General features: G+C 42.5%; 1 protein-coding gene and 1 pseudogene across 4 annotated transcripts in view; one reads left to right on the top strand and one right to left on the bottom strand.

The window, feature by feature from the left end:
* Rad50 (RAD50 double strand break repair protein) overlaps positions 1-21,417 on the top strand; it is a 138,690-nt gene that overhangs the window by 48,526 nt on the left and 68,747 nt on the right. For all 4 annotated transcript variants that reach the window (XM_087194551.1, XM_087194550.1, XM_004836612.3 and 1 more), the window contains 8 exons: positions 10,783-10,911; positions 11,228-11,393; positions 12,071-12,264; positions 13,212-13,418; positions 14,504-14,686; positions 15,375-15,532; positions 17,224-17,399; positions 17,982-18,219. In XM_087194551.1, coding sequence (XP_087050677.1) covers positions 10,783-10,911; positions 11,228-11,393; positions 12,071-12,264; positions 13,212-13,418; positions 14,504-14,686; positions 15,375-15,532; positions 17,224-17,399; positions 17,982-18,219 — 1,451 coding nt within the window. The remainder of the gene's footprint in view (positions 1-10,782; positions 10,912-11,227; positions 11,394-12,070; positions 12,265-13,211; positions 13,419-14,503; positions 14,687-15,374; positions 15,533-17,223; positions 17,400-17,981; positions 18,220-21,417) is intronic.
* On the bottom strand, positions 6,355-9,279 carry LOC147823013 (WD repeat-containing protein 20 pseudogene; annotated as a pseudogene).

The raw sequence follows: 21,417 nt of genomic DNA, 5'->3' as shown, positions 1-21,417 counted from the left end.
ATATTTGGTCTTCTTAACTATTTCAAAGGCAGGAGTTTTTAATTTTGATGAGGTATAGTTAATCATTTTTTTTTCTCTCTGACTTATGCTTTTTGTTTCATATCTAGGAAATCTTTGCCTGACACAATGCACAAAAATTTCTGTTTTTTTTTCTTGAAGATTTGTAGTTTGAGTTCTTATATTTAATCATATGCTCCATTTCAATTTAGTTTAGTTTTTTTGTTGTTCTTTTTTTTTTTTGTAGTGCTGTGAGGATGAGAGAGAGTTTATAGCAGCACCTTGTGCAATGTCTGAACACACTGTAGGAAGCATTCAATTAGTGATACCCATGACATAATTATTAGTAAACTTTTTTCAAATCTCTTTCATTCAGCTACCATTAAACACCTCTTGTGTTGGAGATACATATTAGGGAACAAAGTAAACAAAGTTTTTATTGTATAATGTTTGTGTACTATCAATTAGCATACAGATCACAAGATATATTCTTAGTATGATCTTTTCTTTTGTTTTTTGTTTCTTTTGTTTTGCTGTACTGGGGATTGAACTCAGGACCTTGTGCTTGCCAGGCAGGCAAGGTGCCACTGAGCTACATCCTGGCCCTAGTATGATCTTGAGAGGATGAGAATGAGCCGAAAACACGAACACCCGAGACTCGGCCTTTATTAGGGGACCGGGTGTCGGGCTGTCTCAAACGATGGCGAGAGCAGCAGCCAGGGCTGGCTAGGTGCCCTCTTATATGGTGGGCAACGGGCATGAGGGGCCCATAGTGGAGGTAGATGTTTGGCTGCAGCCAGAGGTGAGATTTAAATCCATTGGCAAGTTTGAACTTCTCGGTGGGAAGGACTATAAGCAGGAGAGCTTCAAGGTGAGAAAGTTAGGTTATTGTTTCCTTGAGTGATTTATTATCTGCCAGGAAAAGGCATTTAGGAGGTAGGGCTGCCAGAGCCATTTTATCAAGCAGAGAACTCTATCATCCCAGCCTCTTGTTATTATGAAATAGGGGCGAAGGTCTCTTTTTTTGTTTCTGTGTCCTGCTGGCAAGGGGCGTTGAAAAAGGGTCTGGGGTGATGGATAGGGCTTTATGTGACAGAGGTGTGGTCCTCCATGGCGAGGGGCTGGTAATGAGCCATGATGAGTTTGCCAACTGCAGGTTGGTAAAGGCTCGCATATGCTCCTGCAAGAATTTTTTTTTCCCTTAGATTCTTTTGTTGGTACATTTTAGGTATGTAATACATTTACATTTATCATTGGGTACTTGTACCTTTACATGATATATCTTGGTTCTTATTTTTTCCCCATTTAAGAAATTTTGAAAACAACGGAACAGACAGGGTCTGAAAAGTAGGATTATGCAGAGAATAATGAGGGGACCCAGCAAAGGAAGAAGCTGTGGAAGCCATTGGTCCAGATATCCTGGTAGAAACTGTGGTCTGTCTAGGTCTACCTTTTTCTATGCATTCCCTGAGTTCTTTTACCTTGTCTCCAACAATTTCAGATTGGTTTACAACGTAGCAACATTCTTCCCCTAATAGGAGGCATGTTCCCCCTCTTTCTTCTGTTATTATGTCTAGGCCCTGTAGGGCTTTATGAAGGGGTGACAGGAGAGGAGCTCGGCTGGTGGCCAGAGAGAGGAGCATGATGGAGTGGCGATAAGTCCTGCCAGGAGAAGGAAAAGAAGAGCGAAGAGGAATCTTTGTGTATGAGACTAGTCTTGGGGTGAAATGGAAAAAGAGTCCAATTGCCCAAATAAGGGACAGGGCTATGTAAAAGGCTGAAAAGGCTAGATGGCAGGTTAAGATAAGGGAATGTCATGAAAGTGGAGTGAGGGTAGTGTTAACCAACATAAGAGGAGGAATGTTAACAACCAAACCTCATCAGGTGAAAAGTCTGAGAGAGTACCTTGGAAACAGAGGTCTTCGATCCAAAGGAGTTTTTTTTCTCACTGTGCTACCTCGAGGGTCAAACCATTGAAGGTCCTGTTGTAATTCAAAGATGAAGTCAGAGAAATGGGATGTTAGCCGGGGAAGGAACATGAAATCATTTATTCTTTGGGGATGTGAGTGAGCTTGATCTTGGTGGGTCCTGTTAGGAGGGAGGAAAATTTAGGTTTGGTCGGAGACAGGTCAGACTTTGGGGAAGAGATAGGCAAAGCAAAGCATTTTGTCCTGGAGAGATGAAACCAGGGTGTCTTTCTTAACAAGTTTTAACTGCTGTAGGGGTGGTGAGAGCCACCTCTAGAGGGCCCTCCCATCTAGGCTGTAAGGTCCCTGTGGCAAGGGTTTTGAGGTAGACTTGATCTCCAGGAGCAACCTGTAGATGGCAGTGGTTGGTGGGATATGGGCTAGGTAGAAACTGATCAGCATGGGTCCTAAGAAAGTAACGGAGAGAGTTAAGGGTAGGGAGATAATCCGCTAATGGGGGAAGGGATTCTGGAAGTTTTCTTAGGAGGAAGGGTCTCCCATACATAAGATCAAATGGGCTGAGATTGAGAGGCTTGCGTGGTGCTGCTCTTAATTGGGCAAGGGCAAGGGGGCGGGGAGCTCGGTCCATGGGGCCTGGAACTCCAAGGTGAGTTTGGACAGGTGCGTGGTTTTTTTTTTTTGGTACCTGGGATCGAACTTGGGTCCTTGAGCTTGCGAGGGAGGCAGCGGAACCACTGAGCTAAATCCCAGGCCCTGGACAGGTGTGTTTTAATTAGTCCATTTGCCTTTTCTGGTGTTCCAGAAGATTGAGGTCGGTATGGGATGTGTAGTTTCCAATTTATGTTGAGAGATTGGGCCACGAGTTGGGTGACACGTGAGACAGAGGCCGTTCGGTTGTCACAGACTGTATGGAACGGGGAAGCCTGAAACAGGGAATGGTTTTAGTGAGCAGGATGTGAGCAACTGGGGCAGTGCCCTCCAAGGTGGTAGGGAAAGCCTCGATCCAACCTGAGAAAGTATCTACCAGGGTGAGGAGATAACGTGTCTGTCTTTGTGGGGGCATGTGTGTAAAATCAATCTGTCAGTCTTCCCCTGGGAGGTGACCACGTGCTTGGTGTGTAGGGAAGGCACTGGGGTGAAGACCGCCCTGTGGGGAAGTGACAGAACAGATGGGGCATCTGTGGGTTTTCTGTTGGACAAGGGAGACTAGAGAGGGATAATGTACGGAGGGGTGAATGAGCTGGAGGAGAGGTATGTATCCAATGTGTAGGGTATTGTGGATATCAGTCAGGATATTGGTAGCCTGGGAATCTGGGAGAACATGTCGACCTTTGAAGGGAAGCCAGTCTCCTGATTGAGATGTGCCCTGTTGGAGCCATTTTTGTGTTTCTAGTGGGTTGTATTGAGGAGATGTGGGTAGAATAGCCAGCAGTTGTGTGGCCTCGATTGTCTGTAGGGCGGCTCTTTGTGTTTCAGTGTCTGTCTTATTGTTGCCCATAGCAGTAGGATCCTCAGAGGGCTGATGTCCCTTGCAGTGGATAATTCCTGCTCATGCTGGAAGTTGGGCCGCCTTAAGGAGTTTTAGAATAAGTGGCCCATTGGTGATGGGGGATCCCTTAGTGGAAAGAAATCCTCTCCTGCCAAAAGCTGAATGGGAGTGAAGGATATGGAAGGCGTACTTTGAATCTGTGTAGATATTGGCTGTTTTGGAGGCTGCCAGCGTCAGGGCTCTAGTAAGGGCTATGAGCTCTCCCTTTTGGGAGGTGGTGCCTGGAGGAAGGGGTGGGGCTCGATTACCTCCTTTAAGGAGACAATAGCATATCCAGCTCTTCGTGGACCAGGGGCAGGAGAGAAAGAGCTGCCATTTATGAAACAGGTGTAATCAGGGTCCAGAATGGGAGTAGAGAGATACTTGGGAGCGAGGGGAGTTAGTGATCGAGGGTTTCTGGGCATGAGTGGGAAAGGTTGTGTTTAGGATCTGGTAGGAGGGAGGCAGGATTTAATGGTGAGCAAGATTGTAAAGTGAAGTGGGGGTCTTTGAGGAAGGTTGCATGGAAGAGTTGGAGGCGAGAAGGGGACAGGTTTGTTAGAGCCCTGTGAGTCAGGAGATCTTGTAGGTGATGTGGGGACCTGATGACAGTGGACTGGCCCAAAGTAAGTTTGGTACTCTCTTGGGCTAGAAGGGCAGCAGCTGCTACTGCCTGAAGGCAAGCAGGCCAGCCCCGAACTGTAGGGTCCATTTGTTTGGAAAGATAAGCTACTGGTGTGAAGGAGGGGCCCTTATCTTGTCCTAATACCCGAAAGGCGATCCCCTGTCTCTTGGAGACATATAAAAGGAAAGAGCGTCAGGGAGAGAGAGCAGGGGCTGTTAGGAGGGCAGTTTTGAGAGCTTTGAATGAGGCATGTATGTGTACTGGGTCTCGCGATTCCAGAGGGTCGCCCTTGGCAGCCTCATAAAAGGGCTTGGCCAAGAGGCCAAAATTGGGTATCCATAGGCGGCGGTAACAAGCCAGTCCAAGAAAGGAAAGGATTTTAGCTTTGGAGGTGGGCACTGGCAAGTCTTGTATAAGCTCTTTTCTGTCTAGGGTGATCTCCCATTCGGTGACCCCCTCCCTCTCTGGAGAAGAGAGAATCTTCCAGTGACCTTCCTGCTTTCAAGTGGGCAAGAGCCAGGAGGTGGCCTAGGATTGGGACAATTTCTCTCACCTAGTGGCCAGTTTGATTGCATTTAAAACAGGGACTGGAGGCACCCCAGCAGGTGGTTTGTTTATAGCCCCTTTAGTCTTGGGGCCCTGTTGTGAGCCATTTGAGCCATGCAGGGCACTTGCAGATATCTGGTATTTAGCCTTATCTCAGAGAGCCTTTTCCTGTTTTTCCTGTTCTTCTCCACCATTATATACCTTAAAAGCTATGTTGAGGAGATCGTGTTGGCTTGCCTGAGGACCCTCCTCAATCTTTTTCAGTTTTTCCTAATGTCAGGGGCTGACTGAGAGGTGAAGTGAGTATTAATGACAATCATGCCAGCCCGGGAGGTAGGATCAATTTTGGTGTATTTCTGAAGGGCCTCAGTGAGGCGCGACAGAAATTGCGCTGGATTTTTTTATGGGTCTGAGTTATTTCCCTGATCTTACCAAAGTTAACAGACTTGTGGGCTGTGTTCTTTAGGCCTTTAATAAGGCAGATAATCATATGATCTCTGTGGTCCTGATCTGCCTGACCTGGCTGATAGTGCCATTGGGGATCTTCCCGGGGTGCAGCTTGAGCTGCCACCGTCTTGGTATTATCTGCAGCATGAAATTCATCTGCCGCAGTTTGGCCCGCTGTCCAGCCTCTTTCCTTGTCCTTGGGAGGGAGAGTAGAAGTTAGTATGATACAGATATCATGCCAAGTGAGGTCATAGGAGAGAGTCAAGTAACGAAATTTTTGATGTAGGAGTCAGGATCAGAGGAAAAAGAGCTGAGATGCTTTTCGATTTGAGAAAGATCCATGAGCGAAAAAGGGACATGGACTCCGACAATGCCTTCCATTCCTGCCACTTCCGAGAGAGGCACGAGTGTGGCGGGAGGGGCTGGAAGTGTGGGGTATCTGGCATGGGTGTGGGGAGGGGAGGAGGGGAGGGGGCTGGGCAGTTTTGGTTCTGTCCAGTGAGAGCGCTGTGGGGAGGGAGAGCAGAGGAAGTGGTTGAGGCACTGAGGAGGAGAGGAGGTGGCAGGATTGTAGGGCGGGGCGGGGCCGAGAGGGGCTTCTGGTTAGCCAGATCAAAGGTAGTCGTGTCCAAGTCTGGGCTGAGGTTGGGAGTGGGGGTTGAAGCCGCGTGGGCAAGGAGAATTTGGGTGGTGGAACAGGACTCACAAAGAGAAGGGTGAGTGTGGTGGCAGATGAAAGCCTGCACATAGGGGCCTTCAGATCATTTGCCATTGCGATAACAGAAAGTAAGGAGATCCCGAAGTACATTTGGGTCAAATGTTCTGTTTTCTGGCCATTGGGACCCATTATCTAATCTATATAGAGACCACGCCTGGCTTCAATAGGAAAGAAGCTGTTTAGGCTTGACGTCATCAGCGAGTCCAAGTAAAGGGAGGCCAGATGTGTAAGGTGAGTATCCGAAAAGCTCCTGAGGAGAAGGGCAAGAGGGAGGAGCGTCCTCCTCCCCTTTGATGATCTCCGATCTCTGCTCTCCGGAGAGACAGTGTGAGCAAGAGGATTTGAGCCGATGGGGTGTCCTCATCAGGAGGATGGGGCAGCCGTCCTGGCCACGGGCTGAGAAGAGTCTGTCTGACTTAGCACTAAGATTTTTTTTCCCCTTTGGAAAAAGATGTTTATTAAACAATTTAAATTGTCATAAAATGACTAAAATGGGTTTTTTAAATTAAGGCTCTTTTTCTGTGGATTGCCAGAAAAATGTGAAAATAATATCATCAACCCTGCCCGATGCTTTGTTCTTAAAGTTAAATTTCATAGATTACTAAACATTTTGATTAAGGTAAAAAATTGGACTATAAATGACAATTAATGGCCATCTGTACTGAACGCATTCTCTGATCAGGTGTACAATATTCTAGTTGAGTGGTTAAGAAAAATATTCCAGTTAAAGCATCGATTTTAAGTTCAGAATTTGAAGTCATTGTTCCCCACAGTCATGATTCCCTAAACTGCAGGATCGGATACAAGACGCTATCTGGGGCTCTGTTGGCTCCCTGGAGGGTGACAGACTTGGCTGGCAATTAGTTTGATTATATAGTTTTAAATGCTCTGAGGTGAATTATCAAATGACTCGGAATTACATGGCATGCAGTATCCAAAATTATGGCTCTGATGCATTTAGATTTACATTAAGAATAAAAAGTGTCAAAAAAAAATTTGTCTCGAAGTGGAAGGGATGTCATCCCTGTCAAAAAAAAAAAAAAAAAGAATAAAAAGTGTCATTCACATTCATTGTACACCCCGCCCCTCCTGCAAGAAAAGAAATCACTGCCTATTCAAGTTCTAGATCTGGTGCAGCATTAAGGGTTAAAACTTAACCACTTTACCAGGCCTTCCCCATGTGCAAATAAATCCCTCCTGATAAGCATTGACTATACAGTCTTCAAAAAAATTAAGTCAGTCTTCCGTGTGCTGTCTTTTTACAGATCAGCGGTTCTAACAAGGGAACGTCTTCCATCTGTGGACACAGGAGTGCCCCCAGAGTTTTGGTTTTGGTAATGAGGTTCAGTTTGTCACTGCTCTTGCTGAAAATGTGCCCCGTGCTGTGGTTCTGCTTGTGGTCTTTCTCATGGTGCCTCTCCATCCGGTTGTGCAGCGAGAGGGTGGCGAACTTGCTGACCCTGGATGCAATGGCCCCATCCATGACGCTGCTTTTGCTGCCAGTGTTTGAGACAGCTGCATGGGGGAGGCTTTTGGACTGTGGCAGTGGCAGGGGCACAGAGTTCCCGAGCATTGTGACACTGTTCCCATCGGTTCCGGTGGGAGAACTTGTGGCATTTATGACATTGGTGTGTGTCTTTGCTCTTGAGAGCTGTTGGTGGGGGAAAAGGATGTCTTCCGCAAGGTCCCACAAGCACAGCTGTGTGTCCTGGCCCACCGAGCCAAACCGATAGATAACACTGATGGGGCGGCTCTTGGTAGAGTTCTGCTTGGACAGCCGTGACTGCGTGCTCTTGGCTCGATCTCTGCCAAAACGAAGAAGGTCCTGGAAGTCCTCATCACTGCTGCTAAACTCCATGGGGTCGGTTTCTTCTATGCTAGTAGTGTAGGGATCAAACGCCGCAACACTGACCCAGAATTGGTGCCCGTGGCCTCTCACTATCACCCGGCAGTCTATGAAGGACCAGACTGTCACCAAGTCGTCCTCCCGCCTGTCACAATGTACTTGCTGTCAGGGCTCCAGCACACAGCAAGCCTCCAAAGTAGCTTTTCACCGTACCATGGAGCTCCATGTAGTTGAAGTTGAACACCCACAGAAACCTGTCCTGGCTCATGCACACCAAGAACTTGCCATCCGGGGAGAAAGCAAACTTGCTGAGGCCCCCCTCGCCCACTGTCCACTTAAGAAGAGGTTTCTTCATGGATTTGCTGTTGCAGCTCTGCACAGCAAAGCTCTCTCCCTGCTTCAGGAGCTGATAGTGGGGGGGCTGTAGTGCCACAAGTGTGCTCCACATTATACAAGTACATGTTCCCACTCGAATGGGCTACTAGGAAAAGGCTTTCTGAGCCAGGCACCCATTTGACACAGGTTACGTGTCCCTTGTCTATTAGTCTTTCCTCATTAAATAGTTTGCTAGTTTCTTTTTTGGTTGGGTCTATAAGCTAGACTTGGCCTGTAGAAAAGCCCACTAAGAGAGAGACACTCTGCTGTGGCTGTTAGGTGGTTGAAGTCATGACAAGTAGGCTGTGTTCCTTTGTATATCCTTTTATCTATTGGTTTACTCAAGTCAGCAGCCTTGCGGCCCCCTTGTAGATACAGAAGTAGAGCTCCTGGCCCACATTGAAACAGAGGTGGTTGCCATTCCTAGACTGGTCATTGAGGTTTACGAAGGAGACACGGACAGGGTTGGATCCCCTCAAGCAGGCCTGGGAAGGCCAGCGCTAAGATTTTTTGAGAAAGAGAGAGAGGGAGAGAGACACAGACCCAAGAATTGAAGGCCGGTGTGGATGTGAGTATCAGCAACAGCAAGGATAAAGGCCCCTGCTCAGGTGTTGGCTTACCAGCATCTGAGAAGGACAGTTGGGAGGCCAATCAACTCTGGCCAGCAGGGGATCATCACAAAATCGTGATCATATTTTTCCTGGGTTTTGGGACCAGAAATGAGAGGATGAGAATGAGCCGAAAACACGAACACCCGAGACTCGGCCTTTATTAGGGGACAGGGTGTCGGGCTGTCTCAAACAATGACGAGAGCAGCAGCCAGGGCTGGCTAGGTGACCTCTTATATGGTGGGCAAGGGGCATGAGGGGCCCATAGTGGAGGTAGATGTTTGGCTGCAGCCAGAGGTGAGGTTTAAATCCATTGGCAAGTTTGAACTCAGTGGGAAGGACTATAAGCAGGAGAGCTTCAAGGAGGGAAAGTTAGGTTATTGTTTCCCTGAGTGATTTATTATCTGCCAGGAAAAGGCATTTGGGAGGTGGGGCTGCCGGAGCCATTTTATCTAGCAGAGAACTCCTCATCAGATGTTAGTAATAAAAGTTAATGATCATTTTGATTCAGCTGTGAAGGTTTGTAGTTGATATCTAAGCACTTCAGTATCTTAAAATGCAGTGTATTTAAAAATTAAGTTCTACGGTTGTCTTAGAATAGTTGGTCAGCTTTGGAATCAGTGCCACAGCCTTGGAGAGTATTCCCAACATCATGCAAGGAGACAAGACCCTAAACCAGGTCACACATATTCCTAGGAGACGAGTCAGCCAGCTACCCATGGAAATAGGCCTTGGGAACAAACTGCCAAGATCATTTGTTATACTTCACCTCACAGGCCTCTGTGCTTAAGAACAGTTAGGTTTGAAATACAATCTTTCATGCATATTTGCCTACAGGCTCAGAATGTGCTACTAACTCAGCATAAGTTTCCACCTGGCTCAGTTGTGATATTTAAAAAAATAATTTAGGGCTGAAGGTATAGCTGAATAGTAGAGGCCTTGCCCAGCATGTGTGAAGCCTTGGGTTTAATCCCCAACACTGAAAAAAATAACAAAAAACAAAAATAATTGGCCTTTTAAAGATCAGGTTCTTAAAAATGTGGTACTTTCCATATTGTAGCTCTCAGTACCCTACGAGTGAATGACTTTTGTGGGAGTTATCATGGGCAGGGCATTGGCTTTGAAATCAAAAGTGGAATTTAAGGGTATATATAGCTCAGTGGTACAGCCCTTTCCTAGCATGCACATGGCCCCAGTACCAAAAAACAAAAAGAATTTAAGTTATGCTCTTCTCTACTAGCTGTGAGGCCTTAGGCAAGTTATTTTTCTCTGTGCCTCTTTTAAAGTCCTGTTAGCATTAAATGAGAGTACTGGCTCTTGCAGATCCTGTTTCTTTTCACCCACCAGCAGTGTAAACTAGCCGGGGATTTAGCTCTGGTTCTGCCACCTGCCTTGCAAGCACAAGGTCCCAAGTTCGATCCCTGGTACCTCCCCCCCCATTCACTCTAATTTACACTGGGTTTTTTTTGAGGGGGGTACCGGGGATCGAACTGAGAACCTTCTGCTTGCAAGGCAGGTGGCAGAACCACTGAACTAAATCCCCGGCCCTAGAGTGAATTTTTGTAGGGAACAGAGAAAGGGGATCTTACTAGAACCTTTGTACTAAGTCCTAGTCTCCTTCAAGCCATGACAGCACAGGGCAAATTAATTAATATATAGACAGAGAAGAGAAGAAATAAGACATAGAGAAGAAGCTGAGCTTTGGGCCTGATTAGTGCTGCTCTGGGCAGCAAAGAAGAAAGCCCCTGAGCTGGCCACACCTTTATTCAGTCCATCAGGAGAAACAAATGTAACAGATGACTCAGGGCAGAGAGTTCAGTACTTGGGAGATTAACAGATGTATAAAAGGTGACTCAAAGGGCAGCGGCAATAGCGGTGGCAAAAATCCTGAAACAATGAGGAACTACGCAGATGAAGATTTTGTTCCTCCCAGGATGTCTTCAGCTGGTGTAATCTTGTCCTGGAGCATCACAGCATCACTGGACCATTGAGGTTTTAGCTGTGACTGAAGGCAAAGATGGAGCTATGTCTCGACATGCCATAGCTGGCCTGTGGGAAGGAAAACGAGGCCCTAATCATGATTTAATTGTGAAATGATTTCCCCCCAAAATTACGTAGAACTGCTCCCAACAAATTTTATTTATGTATAATTTTTTATTTTTAGAATCGTCTAGAAGAAATTGAGCATAATCTCTCTAAAATAATGAGACTTGATAATGAAATTAAAGCCTTGGAAAGCCGAAAAAAGCAAATGGAGAAAGATAACAGTGAACTAGAACAGAAAATGGAAAAGGTTTGTGGTAATAGAGTTTTCTTCTACTTGAAAATTTTGGGATGATTATAATGGACCTCATTAGAAACAGGTTTTGCCACTCACATTTTCATGTTTGTGTTACTTATGTGTGTATGTTAAAAAGAAGAATGTTGGGCTGGGGATTTAGCTCAGTGGTTCCACTGCCTGCCTCGCAGGCACAAGGTCCTGAGTTCGATCCCGGGTACCAAAAAAACAAAAAAAAGAAGGATGTTGAATAATATTTTTTTTGTTTACTTAGTGTGATTGTATCTTCTCATATTTATACATTAAAGGATTTCATTTTTGTTTCACACAGGTTTTTCAAGGTACTGATGAGCAACTTAATGACTTATATCACAATCATCAGAGAACAGTAAGGGAGAAAGAAAGGAGATTAGTAGACTGTCAGCGTGAACTGGATAAATTAAATAAAGAATCTAGGCTTCTCAATCAAGAAAAGTCAGAACTACTTGTTGAACAAGGTAGGACAAAGTATTTACTTGGTCTTTTTTCTTAGTATGATATACCTTTCCTGAATGAAGAATCTCCAGGGACTTATGTTTAAAAGCCAGTCTCAAGCTTATAGGTGGTATGTTTCTATATATATAATGTCTTTGAAACATTAAAATTTAGGAAGTAGCCTGGGATTTAACTCAGTGGTTCCACCACGTGCCTTGCAAGCTCAGAGTCCCGAGTTTGATCCCCAGTTTAAAAAAAAAAACTTAGGAAGTAGTGAACAGATTTGTGGTTGCCAGGGTACTAGATAGGAGGAAGGGCAAGAGGAAGAAGGATATAGTTAAGGTTAAAAAATAGCAACAAGAGGGTTCTTACGGTGTAGAATGATTCAGTATCTTGACTGCTAGTGATAAAATTATATGAAACCTGGCAGTGAAGAAAACTTATCTGAAACCTAATACGTGTACCCATATAAATTGGTACAGGTAACATTGGGAGATTTGAATAAGATGGATGGGTTATATCAATGTCAGTAGTTTGGCTGTTGTATTATAATGCAGTTTTGCAAAACATTCTCATTGGAGGAAACTGGGCTAAGTATCAAGAGATCACACTGTATTTTTTTTTCAGCTTCTTGAATTTACCGTTATTTCAGCTTTTAAGAAATCAACTGAAAAAAATTACTAGGTTGTTTTCTTTAAAGGCCGCCTACAGCTACAAGCAGATCGGCATCAAGAACATATCCAAGCTAGAGATTCGTTAATTCAGTCATTGGCAACACACCTGGAATTGGAGGGCTTTGAACATGGACCATTCAGTGATAGACAGATTAAAAATTTTCACAGACTAGTGAGAGAGAGACAAGAACAGGAAGCAGAAACTGCTAAGAAGCTGATGGTAAATATTTTGAAATAAATGTTTGCTATTTTCTTTTCTTTTCTTAATAAATTTTATTTTTTTATCCCATTCCCCCCCTCACACCCCCCTCCCCTCCTTATGTACAAAGGCTTTGTTTCCTTGTTTTTCTATTTTCACTTTTTTTCTTGTCCCTTCCTTTCTCCCTATTTTCTTTTGTGTCAGATTTTGTTTTCTGTTTTGTCTTTTAGATGAAGTCTAAGCTGCACTATTGTAAAAAAAACTTTACAGAAGCAAATTTTTAAAAGTTCATAAGGATACAAATATGAGTAAAATGTGGACCCCTTTTTTGGGGGTAGGGGAATCCTGGGGATTGAACCCAGTGGCTCATACATGCTAGGCAGGCTTTCTACCACTGTACTACATTACCCAGCCCTTTTAAATTTGATTTATTTGATTTTATTTTGAGACAGGATCTCACTAAGTTGTGAGGCTAGCCTCCAGTTTTCAGGCCTCCTGTCCTAACCTCAGAGTTTTTGGGGTTACAGGCATGTGCCACTGTGCCTGGCTAGACAGTTTTATTTTAAGTAAAATTTCTTTTTAAGGCTGATTGCAACAAAAAGTTTGCTCAGAGTTATTAATGATTATCTCTGGATAACACTTCTCACATTTATAAAAAATACTTTTCTGTATTTTCTTCATTGTACACAATGTTACTTTTTTTTTTTTTGGTACTGGGATTTGAACTCAAGGCCTTTGCACTGAGCTATATACCCAGCCCTTTTTATTTTCATTTGAGACTGCGTCTCACTAAGTTGCTCAGGCTGGCTCAAATTTGGGATCCTACTGCCTCAGCTCCTGTGGTGCTGGGATTACAGCTGTGGTCCACCATGCCTGACTCACAATGTTAGTTTTGCAGTGAAGAAACTTTTTCTTAATCAATTGTGTAGTGAAAAATTATTAATGCACACTTCCATGTATGTATTTAGAATGACTTTGAAGAAAAAGAAACTCTGAAACAAAAACAGATAGATGAGATAAGAGATAAGAAAACAGGACTTGGAAGAATAATGGAGCTAAAATCAGAAATCCTAAGTAAGAAGCAAAATGAGCTGAAAAGTGTGAAGTATGAATTACAACAGTTGGAAGGATCTTCAGACAGGATTCTTGAACTGGACCAGGAGCTCACAAAAGCTGTAAGATATTTAAGTAATCTCATCATCTTAAGGTGTAAGATATTTAAAATCTTTCATTCTGAATTATTTTATCTGTTACTACTCATAAGATTATGGTTTTAAAAAGGTTTTTATTTTTATCAGTACATGTTTACAGTACATAATGATTACATTCATCGTGGGAAGTTGGCACGTGTACATAACACATCTCAGTTCCTTTTTATGTCCCCTTCCCCTCCTCCCTTACATCTGTTGGGCCTCTTTATTTGCGAAGGATCTATTTCCCTGTTTCCTGTAGGTTATTATAAATAAAAATGTCTACTTTTTCTATGATCTAACATAAAATGAACTTACCTGAGTATCTTAATCATCCAGCTCTTTGGTTCTAGAACCCAGTGAGTTGAAAATTAGAATCAGCCAAGGAACTTTGTAAAGATACTTGTGCTTGGACTTTAAAGTCTACACCTTCCAACCTCCGTCTCGAGAGTGAGCATGGGAATGTGTGTTCTAGGCAGAACAGAGCCAGGCGATGGTTACGGCATCTTGGTTAGGAACCATTTACTTGAGCAAGAAAACAAGTGTTTTCCCTCTAGGCTCTACACACTATAATTTTATATGGTTTTTGTCTTTTTATCACTGTTTGCTGTGGTGAACATTCTTAGTCAATTTCTTTTCAAGAATTTCTAAATTTTCTTCTTTGTTTTTAGTCTGTCTCTTTTCTTCACAAAAGTAAGCATTTTAAAGCTTGGCACATCCTCTCTTTTTTTTTTTTTTGGTACCGGGAATCAAACTTGGGACCTTGTGCTTATAAGGCGGGCTGTGGAACCACTGAGCTAAATCCCCGGCCCCGGCAAATCCTCTCTTAAAACCCATCTTTATAATTTAAGTCAACATCAACTAGACCCATCTAGGTTTTTTTACTGATTTTCTACCGTTAGAACCCAGTAAGATTTTCCTTAAAGCATACATAGCCTATGTCTCTTCTCTTGTTGGATACAAGCAAAGTAGTATTCTGACCATTGTTAGTCATTTCTAGTACAGTTTTCATTATTTTAGTTCTGATGCAAAATACATTAACCTGTGCATTTGTTTGAATTTTTTATTAGGAACATGAGTTAAGCAAGGCTGAGAAAAACAGCAATATAGAAACCCTAAAAACAGAAGTGATAAACCTTCAGAATGAGAAAGCAGACCTAGACAGGACCTTGCGTAAATTGGACCAGGAGATGGAGCAGTTAAATCATCACACAACAACCCGTACCCAGATGGAGATGCTAACTAAAGACAAAGTGAGTTTGCTTTCTGTTTGAATTATACTGTCAAGTATTTAAAACAGCTTATGTTGCCTAAATAATTGACAGTGAGTTTTAATTTGGTATTTGCTTTGTATATTAAAGGTAAGTGAGCTAAACACTGTAAAATAGACTTTTAAGTTTCGAAGTTGTTCTTGTTTTTGAGACAAAGATTGTGCTCTGTTGCCCAGGCTATCCCCAAACTCCTGGGCTCAAGTGATTGTCCTGCCTCATTCCTGAGCATCTAGGCTTGCACCACTGTGACTAACAGTGATTTTTTAATTATAAAAAGTTAATAATGCAGAAGTACATACACATAAATACACATGCATGTTGCTTTATGTATTTGTTTATTTTTGGTAATGGGGACTGCACCCGGGACCTTGCACTTGCAAGGCAGGCATGGTGCTGCTGAGCTAAATCCCCAACCTATGTTGCTTTATTTTTTTGTTTGTTTGTTTTTTATTTTTTTTGATGTTGCTTTATTTTTGATGTATGGAAGTTTTAAATTTTTCCATCATTAGACTTGCTAATCTTCTTTTAAGGCTTAGAATTACCCACTTGCATTTTTATAGTTTTATTTTTGTGTCAAGAACTTTAGTCAATCTGGAATTTATTTTTGCTCTTGATACAATGTGGAGATACAGAGTTGGTTTTCTAAAGTGTTTTTGTTTTTTCCCTATAGGCTGACAAAGATGAACAAATCAGAAAGATAAAATCTAGGCATAGTGATGAGTTAACTTCACTCTTGGGGTATTTTCCTAACAAAAAACAGCTTGAAGATTGGCTTCATAGTAAATCAAAAGAAATTAATCAGACCAGGGATAGACTCGCCAAATTGAAGTGAGTAGTTGATACATTGCCATTGTAGTAGAAATCCCTTTCTGCTTTTCTTTTTCATTGTTTTAAATAATATATTGTCATGAAATGGTATGTCATATTAATTGGCCTGCTCTTTGCAAGTTAAGTAAATTGGTATTGATTGGGCTCTCCTCTCCTTTGGAAGTGTGTAGATCTTAGAGGATTAAAATTCTGAAATTTTCTTTTCATTTCTATTATTAACCCATTATAAAATATCATTTTTTAGGGTGGAGATTTAGCTCAGTGGTTCTGCTGTCTGCCTCATAAGACCAAGGTCCCGAGTTCAATCCCCAGTACCAAAAAAAAAAAATCCAAAAAAAGAACAGTCTCTAAAAATATCATTTTTCTCAGATGCTGGTTGGATAAGAGGATCAAAAATTTTACACCGAATTTTTAGGGAGGTAATAGATTATGCTTTGACCATGTTAAATATGCATTTGTTGCAGAAGGGTCTTTTAGGGAATAGAATATTGAAGTTTGAAGTTCAGAATATTGGAAGTTGTTGTTATGTAATGGACATTTAACATCATTAGGATAAGCATGTTACCTTGAGAGAGTTTTGCAAAGCAAAGAGACAGTAAACTGCTGGGAAGCACCAGCTTTTAAAAATACAGACATGGACATAAGCAGTCCTCATAGTTTATTGACTCTCAGGCAACTAACAGAATAGTGTTCAGTTATGGAATCTAGAATTAAAGCACCTTGTATCATCTGGATTTAAATGTCCCAGAGTTTTAAAGCATAAAGAGTGACATTTTATCTTATATTAAAGTTACATTTCCCATTTGTTGTATGAGGAATGTTTAACATTACCCTCCAGGTGAGTTCTATGCATAACCATTTACCAAATACTACTGATGTGGTTTCTTCAAGGAAGCATTCTGTGCTGTGTTATGATGCATTGTCATCTTGCTGCTTGACAAAGAATTAGAATCGTGTGTTAACAGTACCTTTGTATAACAAGATGTAAAATTAAAGATGAGGAATGTGTGCAAGTGAAAAAAAAGTACAGGCATGGAAAAGGAGAGGAGCAAGTGAAGGAAACAAGGATATCCCTAGGGGCCAGGCTGAGAGCTGAGCAGGAGCAGTATCTGAGGTGCCTCGGGAAGATGATCCTTTAAGGAGAGCATCCAAAGCACTTGCTGCTATCTAGAGGTCCTGCACCTGCACTGATGACTGATGAGAAGTGCTGGATGATGAAAGCATCTTACATATCAGTTATATTGTTCCAGATGTTTAGCAAGACTCACAATGGATAGTATGATGAAGTATATGTGTATTTACATGTTTTTCTCAAGCAGATTTTTCAGAATAATTCTTCTGCCTAGTTCTTCTCTTATCCTGGAATCTAAGGCCATGAACTCCCAGAAATCAGGCAGAACTATGCCTGTGTACATTTTTCTGGGGGTAGACCCATTACCAGGATTAGCAGGTGATCCATGTCCTGTAGAGATCATTAAAGTAGGAGTGGACTTTTGCCATGACTTCTGAGAAAAATATTTGGACTGGGAGTGTAGTTAAGTGGTAAAGTATGTGCTTAGCATTGTTCAAAGCCCTTGGTTCGATCCCCAGTGTGAATCAATTAATTTTAGAAAATTACTTGGTCATACCAAACCTTGTGCTTTGTTGGAAGAATTTGTTTGGATTATAATCTACATTTGTTTTTATTTTAGCAAGGAACTAGCTTCAGCTGAGCAAAATAAAAATCATATAAGTAATGAGCTAAAAAGAAAGGAAGAACAGTTGTCCAACTATGAAGACAAGCTATTTGATGTTTGTGGTAGCCAGGATTTTGAAAGTGATTTAGACAGGCTTAAAGAGGATATTGAAAAATCTTCAAAACAGCGAGGTAAGTTACCAACTTCATGTTACCATGGCACTTTGACACTTTGAATTTTCATTTATAGGTAACCGTTAAGGATGGGAGGTTTAAATACCTTTGATGGAGCCAAATGCCTTGACTTTTAATAATGGCTGTATAACACACTTGCTGTGTGACTTTGGACAGTATATCGCTACCTTTCTGTGTTTCACATTCATTATCTGCAAAATGAAGAACTACCTTCCGCCTAGGGTAGTGGTGGCGAACCTATGGCACATGTGCCGGCAGCAGGGTATTTATTAGCATTGAAAGCTCTAAAAGGTTCGCCAGTACTGATCTAGGGTATTAAAGAGGCATAAATAAGATAATAAGTAAAGTACTAAGAACAGTATCTGGCCCATAGAAAGCTTTCAGTAGATATACTTTTTGCAGGTTACAAGAAAATAATTTATACAAATCTGAATATGTTATGCCCTTTGGAAGAAGATCTAAATATGAGGGACCTTTTATTTCATTTGTAATCGGTTAATAAAGCAAGAGGAACAATTATATAGTTAAGAGAAGATGTACCTTTTTCTCACTGGAGATTTATTGATTTTCCTAAAATAGCTATGCTGGCTGGAGCCACAGCAGTTTACTCTCAGTTCATTACTCAGCTAACAGATGAAAACGAGTCATGTTGCCCTGTCTGTCAGAGAGTTTTTCAAACAGAGGCTGAATTACAAGAAGTCATCAGTGATTTGCAATCTAAGCTGCGGCTTGCTCCTGATAAACTCAAGTCAACAGAGTTAGAGCTAAAGAAAAAAGAAAAGCGTCGAGATGAAATGCTGGGGCTTGTGCCCATGAGGTGAGAATAGGGGTTTATCATTATTGTAAATCAACAGCAGTGTTGTAAAAGATATTCATAGAGTGTGATAGATACTTGGTAAGGAAATGTTGAAAGAATAAAATTAAAGTCAGAGTTTTGATACTCTGAATTAGTATATTCTATTTCATGTTACATACATGGTAGTAGAATCAATAGTTTTAGTTTAAAGCTAAGCTTGTAGCCAGGCATGGTGGCACACACCTGTAATCCCAGCACCCAGGAGGATGAGGCCAGAAGATTGCCACTAATTCAAGGCCAGCGTACACCACAAAGTGAGGCTGTGTCTCAGAAAAAACAAATAAAGCAAGCTAAGCTTGTTTCTTTTTTTTTCTTTTTTTCTTTTTTTTGGTACTGGGGATGGAACTCAAGACCTTGCACTTGTGAGGCAGGCGGCGGCACCACTGAGCTAAATCCCCAGCCCGCTAAGCTTGTTTCTTAAACCAGTCAGGAAATATGTATAGTCTTTGTTTGTGTGTGTATAACAGACTTGGCTTGAGGGCATACATTTTTTTTTTTTTTTTTGGTACTGGGGATCGAACTCGGGACCTTGTGCTTGCAAGGCAGGCAGTGGCACCCCTGAGCTAAATCCCCGGCCCTTGAGGGCATAAATTTTGACAGATTTAGAACTGTTTGTGGATACCTCACTTTCTTAATCCAGCAAAAGAATTAAAGTCCTTAAAAGCGCTCCCAAAAACAAAATGTTAAGCTATATTTATATACAGTGATTTCCCTGGTATCTCCCAGAGCATAGAGCACAAGGCTAGCCATGGAGATCTTTAAGACATGACCCAGGGCTGGGGATTTAGCTCACTGGCACCGCAGCTGCCTCACAAGCGCAAGTTCCTGAGTTTGATCCCCCGTACTGGGGAAGAAAAAAAAAAGGTATGACCTATAAGGAGCTAATTAGACCACAAGGATGGGCTAATTAAAGAGAAACCTTCTCAGAATTAAAAAGCTCGTTTTAGTAAAGTGTTCAAAAGTGGTTCCAAAAATGCATTAAGAAGACAGAGCCAGGGCCGGGGATTTAGCTCCTTGGTTCTGCCACCCACTTCGCAAGCGCAAGGACCCAAGTTGGATCCCTGGTACCAAAAAAAAAGACAGAGCCAATGAGTCAAGAAGAGTGAAAAAAAAAAAATTTTGCGAATGAGGAGGGAAGGGGAATATAAATCCAAGAGAAGTTGGTTCAACTCAGATAAAAGAGGGACAGGGATGTGGCTTCCTGGCCCTGTGCCTGCCTTGCAAGCACAAAGTCTTGAATTTGATCCCCGTGCCAAAAAAAGAAAAGGATAGGGAGAAGGGAAACTGGAACAGTTTGTGCACCGGGAAGGGGAAAGTGATGTGTGCCCCAGCTGAAATGTTATCTGGAGTTTGGGGGATTATTTGTAGGGATTGATTGATTCCCTCAAGTTGAGAAAATAGGGTTACATAATGTTCAGGCCTAAGGATGACTCATTCTTACAGCTGATAAGGAACCATTCCTAAGGGATTTACTGAAAGGTGTATTTTAGGAAAATTAATTTGGTATTAATAAGATTGGGTAGGGCCGGGGATTTAGCTCAGTGGCATTGTGCCTGCCTGGCAAGCAGAAGGTCCTAAGTTCGATTCCTGGTACCCAAAAAAAAGATTGGGTAGATTTGAGTGAGAAAAATCTCTAAAAGCAGAAAAATCAAGAGAGTATACTGTCTAGGAAAACCAAGGAAGAGTTTCAGGGAAAGTTCTAAGATGTGCTTTGAGGCAGCCAGGTTCTAACATGGTCCTCGTGGTCTCCTGTATTGTTGCCTTAGGTTTACTTACTATGTGGTGATGAGGATGGCACATAAGTGCTACTGGGGACCTAAGATCCACAGTATCCAATAAAACAGGACAGAAGTAATAGCAAGTTTCTGCACAATTCGGTTATCTAAGGTACTGTGACTCCTTCACCATCCAGTCTGGGAGAATCTAGGTGCCATGTTGTGAGCAGCCTCATGGAGAGGCCCATAGGAGGAGGATCTGAGGCCTTTGAAAAAGTGAGTTTAGCACCAAAGTTTTTGTAGCAGTCAGCCTTGAGATTATTGCAGCCCTAGCTGACAGCTGGACTGCAGCTTCTGTCAGAGACCCTGCATCAGAAGCATATCTCCCAGTCTTCACATCTGCAAAATAAATGCTTTTGTGTTAAGCTGCTAGCCTTGAGGGTATTTTGCTATACAACAATAGATAACTAACAAAAGCATCAAGAATGAAAACGAGATAGCTGGGGCCCTAGTAAGAATGTGATAAGATAGAGCAGTAGTTCAAAAATGAAAAGGAAATAGAATAATATAATATCTTGAAAAAGATCGAATAAGAGATAAAACTTAGTTTGTAGAAAGAACACAGAAGAAAAGTGAAGCCATTAGTGGTAGATCTGTGTTGAGTGGATACATGGTGTTATGTGCTAGGACCCTTGCCACACAGCTTCCCTTCTCAGAGTAAAACACTCTCACGCTGTCATGTCTCCACAGTCCCTTGTTCTTCTAACTTTGTTAACTTTCCTAATTGAAGGAGAACTGTAGCATCTGTTATTGCGTATAACAAACCTCCTCAAAACGTAGTGCCTCACAGCAGCAGTGAATTTTTTTCCATGATTCTGTGGCTGCCTGGGTGGCTCTCGTCTAAGGTTGCCTGCAGTCATCTCAGGGCTCACCGGGCTGGCTGTTGAACATTCATGGCTCACTTAGAGCTGCTGACTGGGAACTGTGCTGGGGCTGTCAAACAGGATGCCTTCATATGATGTCCACATGTGACTTGCTCTTTGGCAGCAGAGGGGTTGGATTCCAAGTGCAGCCTCCAGGTGCAAGCATTCCAAGAGACAGGATTGGAAGCAGCAAGTCCCTTAGGGCCTGGGTCTAGCAACTGCACAATGGAACTTCTGTCCCTTTCGGTTGGTTAGAGTAGTCACAGAATGTGCTAAGACTCAGAAGACATCTAACCACTTGCTAGGAGAAGAGTCACAGTATTTGTGGCTGGCCTTAATCAGTAATCTTAGGTCCACAGTAGCACTTGTATGCCATTCTGGTCACCACATATTAAATAAAGCTAAGGCTAGGAAAAGTCTGGAGGAAGCACCGAAAGTGGACCAAGATGTTGGGAGGACTGCTAAGTGAGGACATGTGTATGGTGGAACTATTTCTGCTGAAAGAATCATCATGAAAACAA

Source organism: Heterocephalus glaber, unplaced genomic scaffold (assembly GCF_053883595.1).
Source record: "Heterocephalus glaber isolate CG9 unplaced genomic scaffold, H.glaber_assembly_v1.0 deba00001606, whole genome shotgun sequence".
Classification (NCBI taxonomy): Eukaryota; Metazoa; Chordata; class Mammalia; order Rodentia; family Bathyergidae; genus Heterocephalus; species Heterocephalus glaber.
The sequence above is the reverse complement of the archived record's forward strand: the minus strand, read 5'-3'. Positions and strand labels throughout refer to the sequence as shown.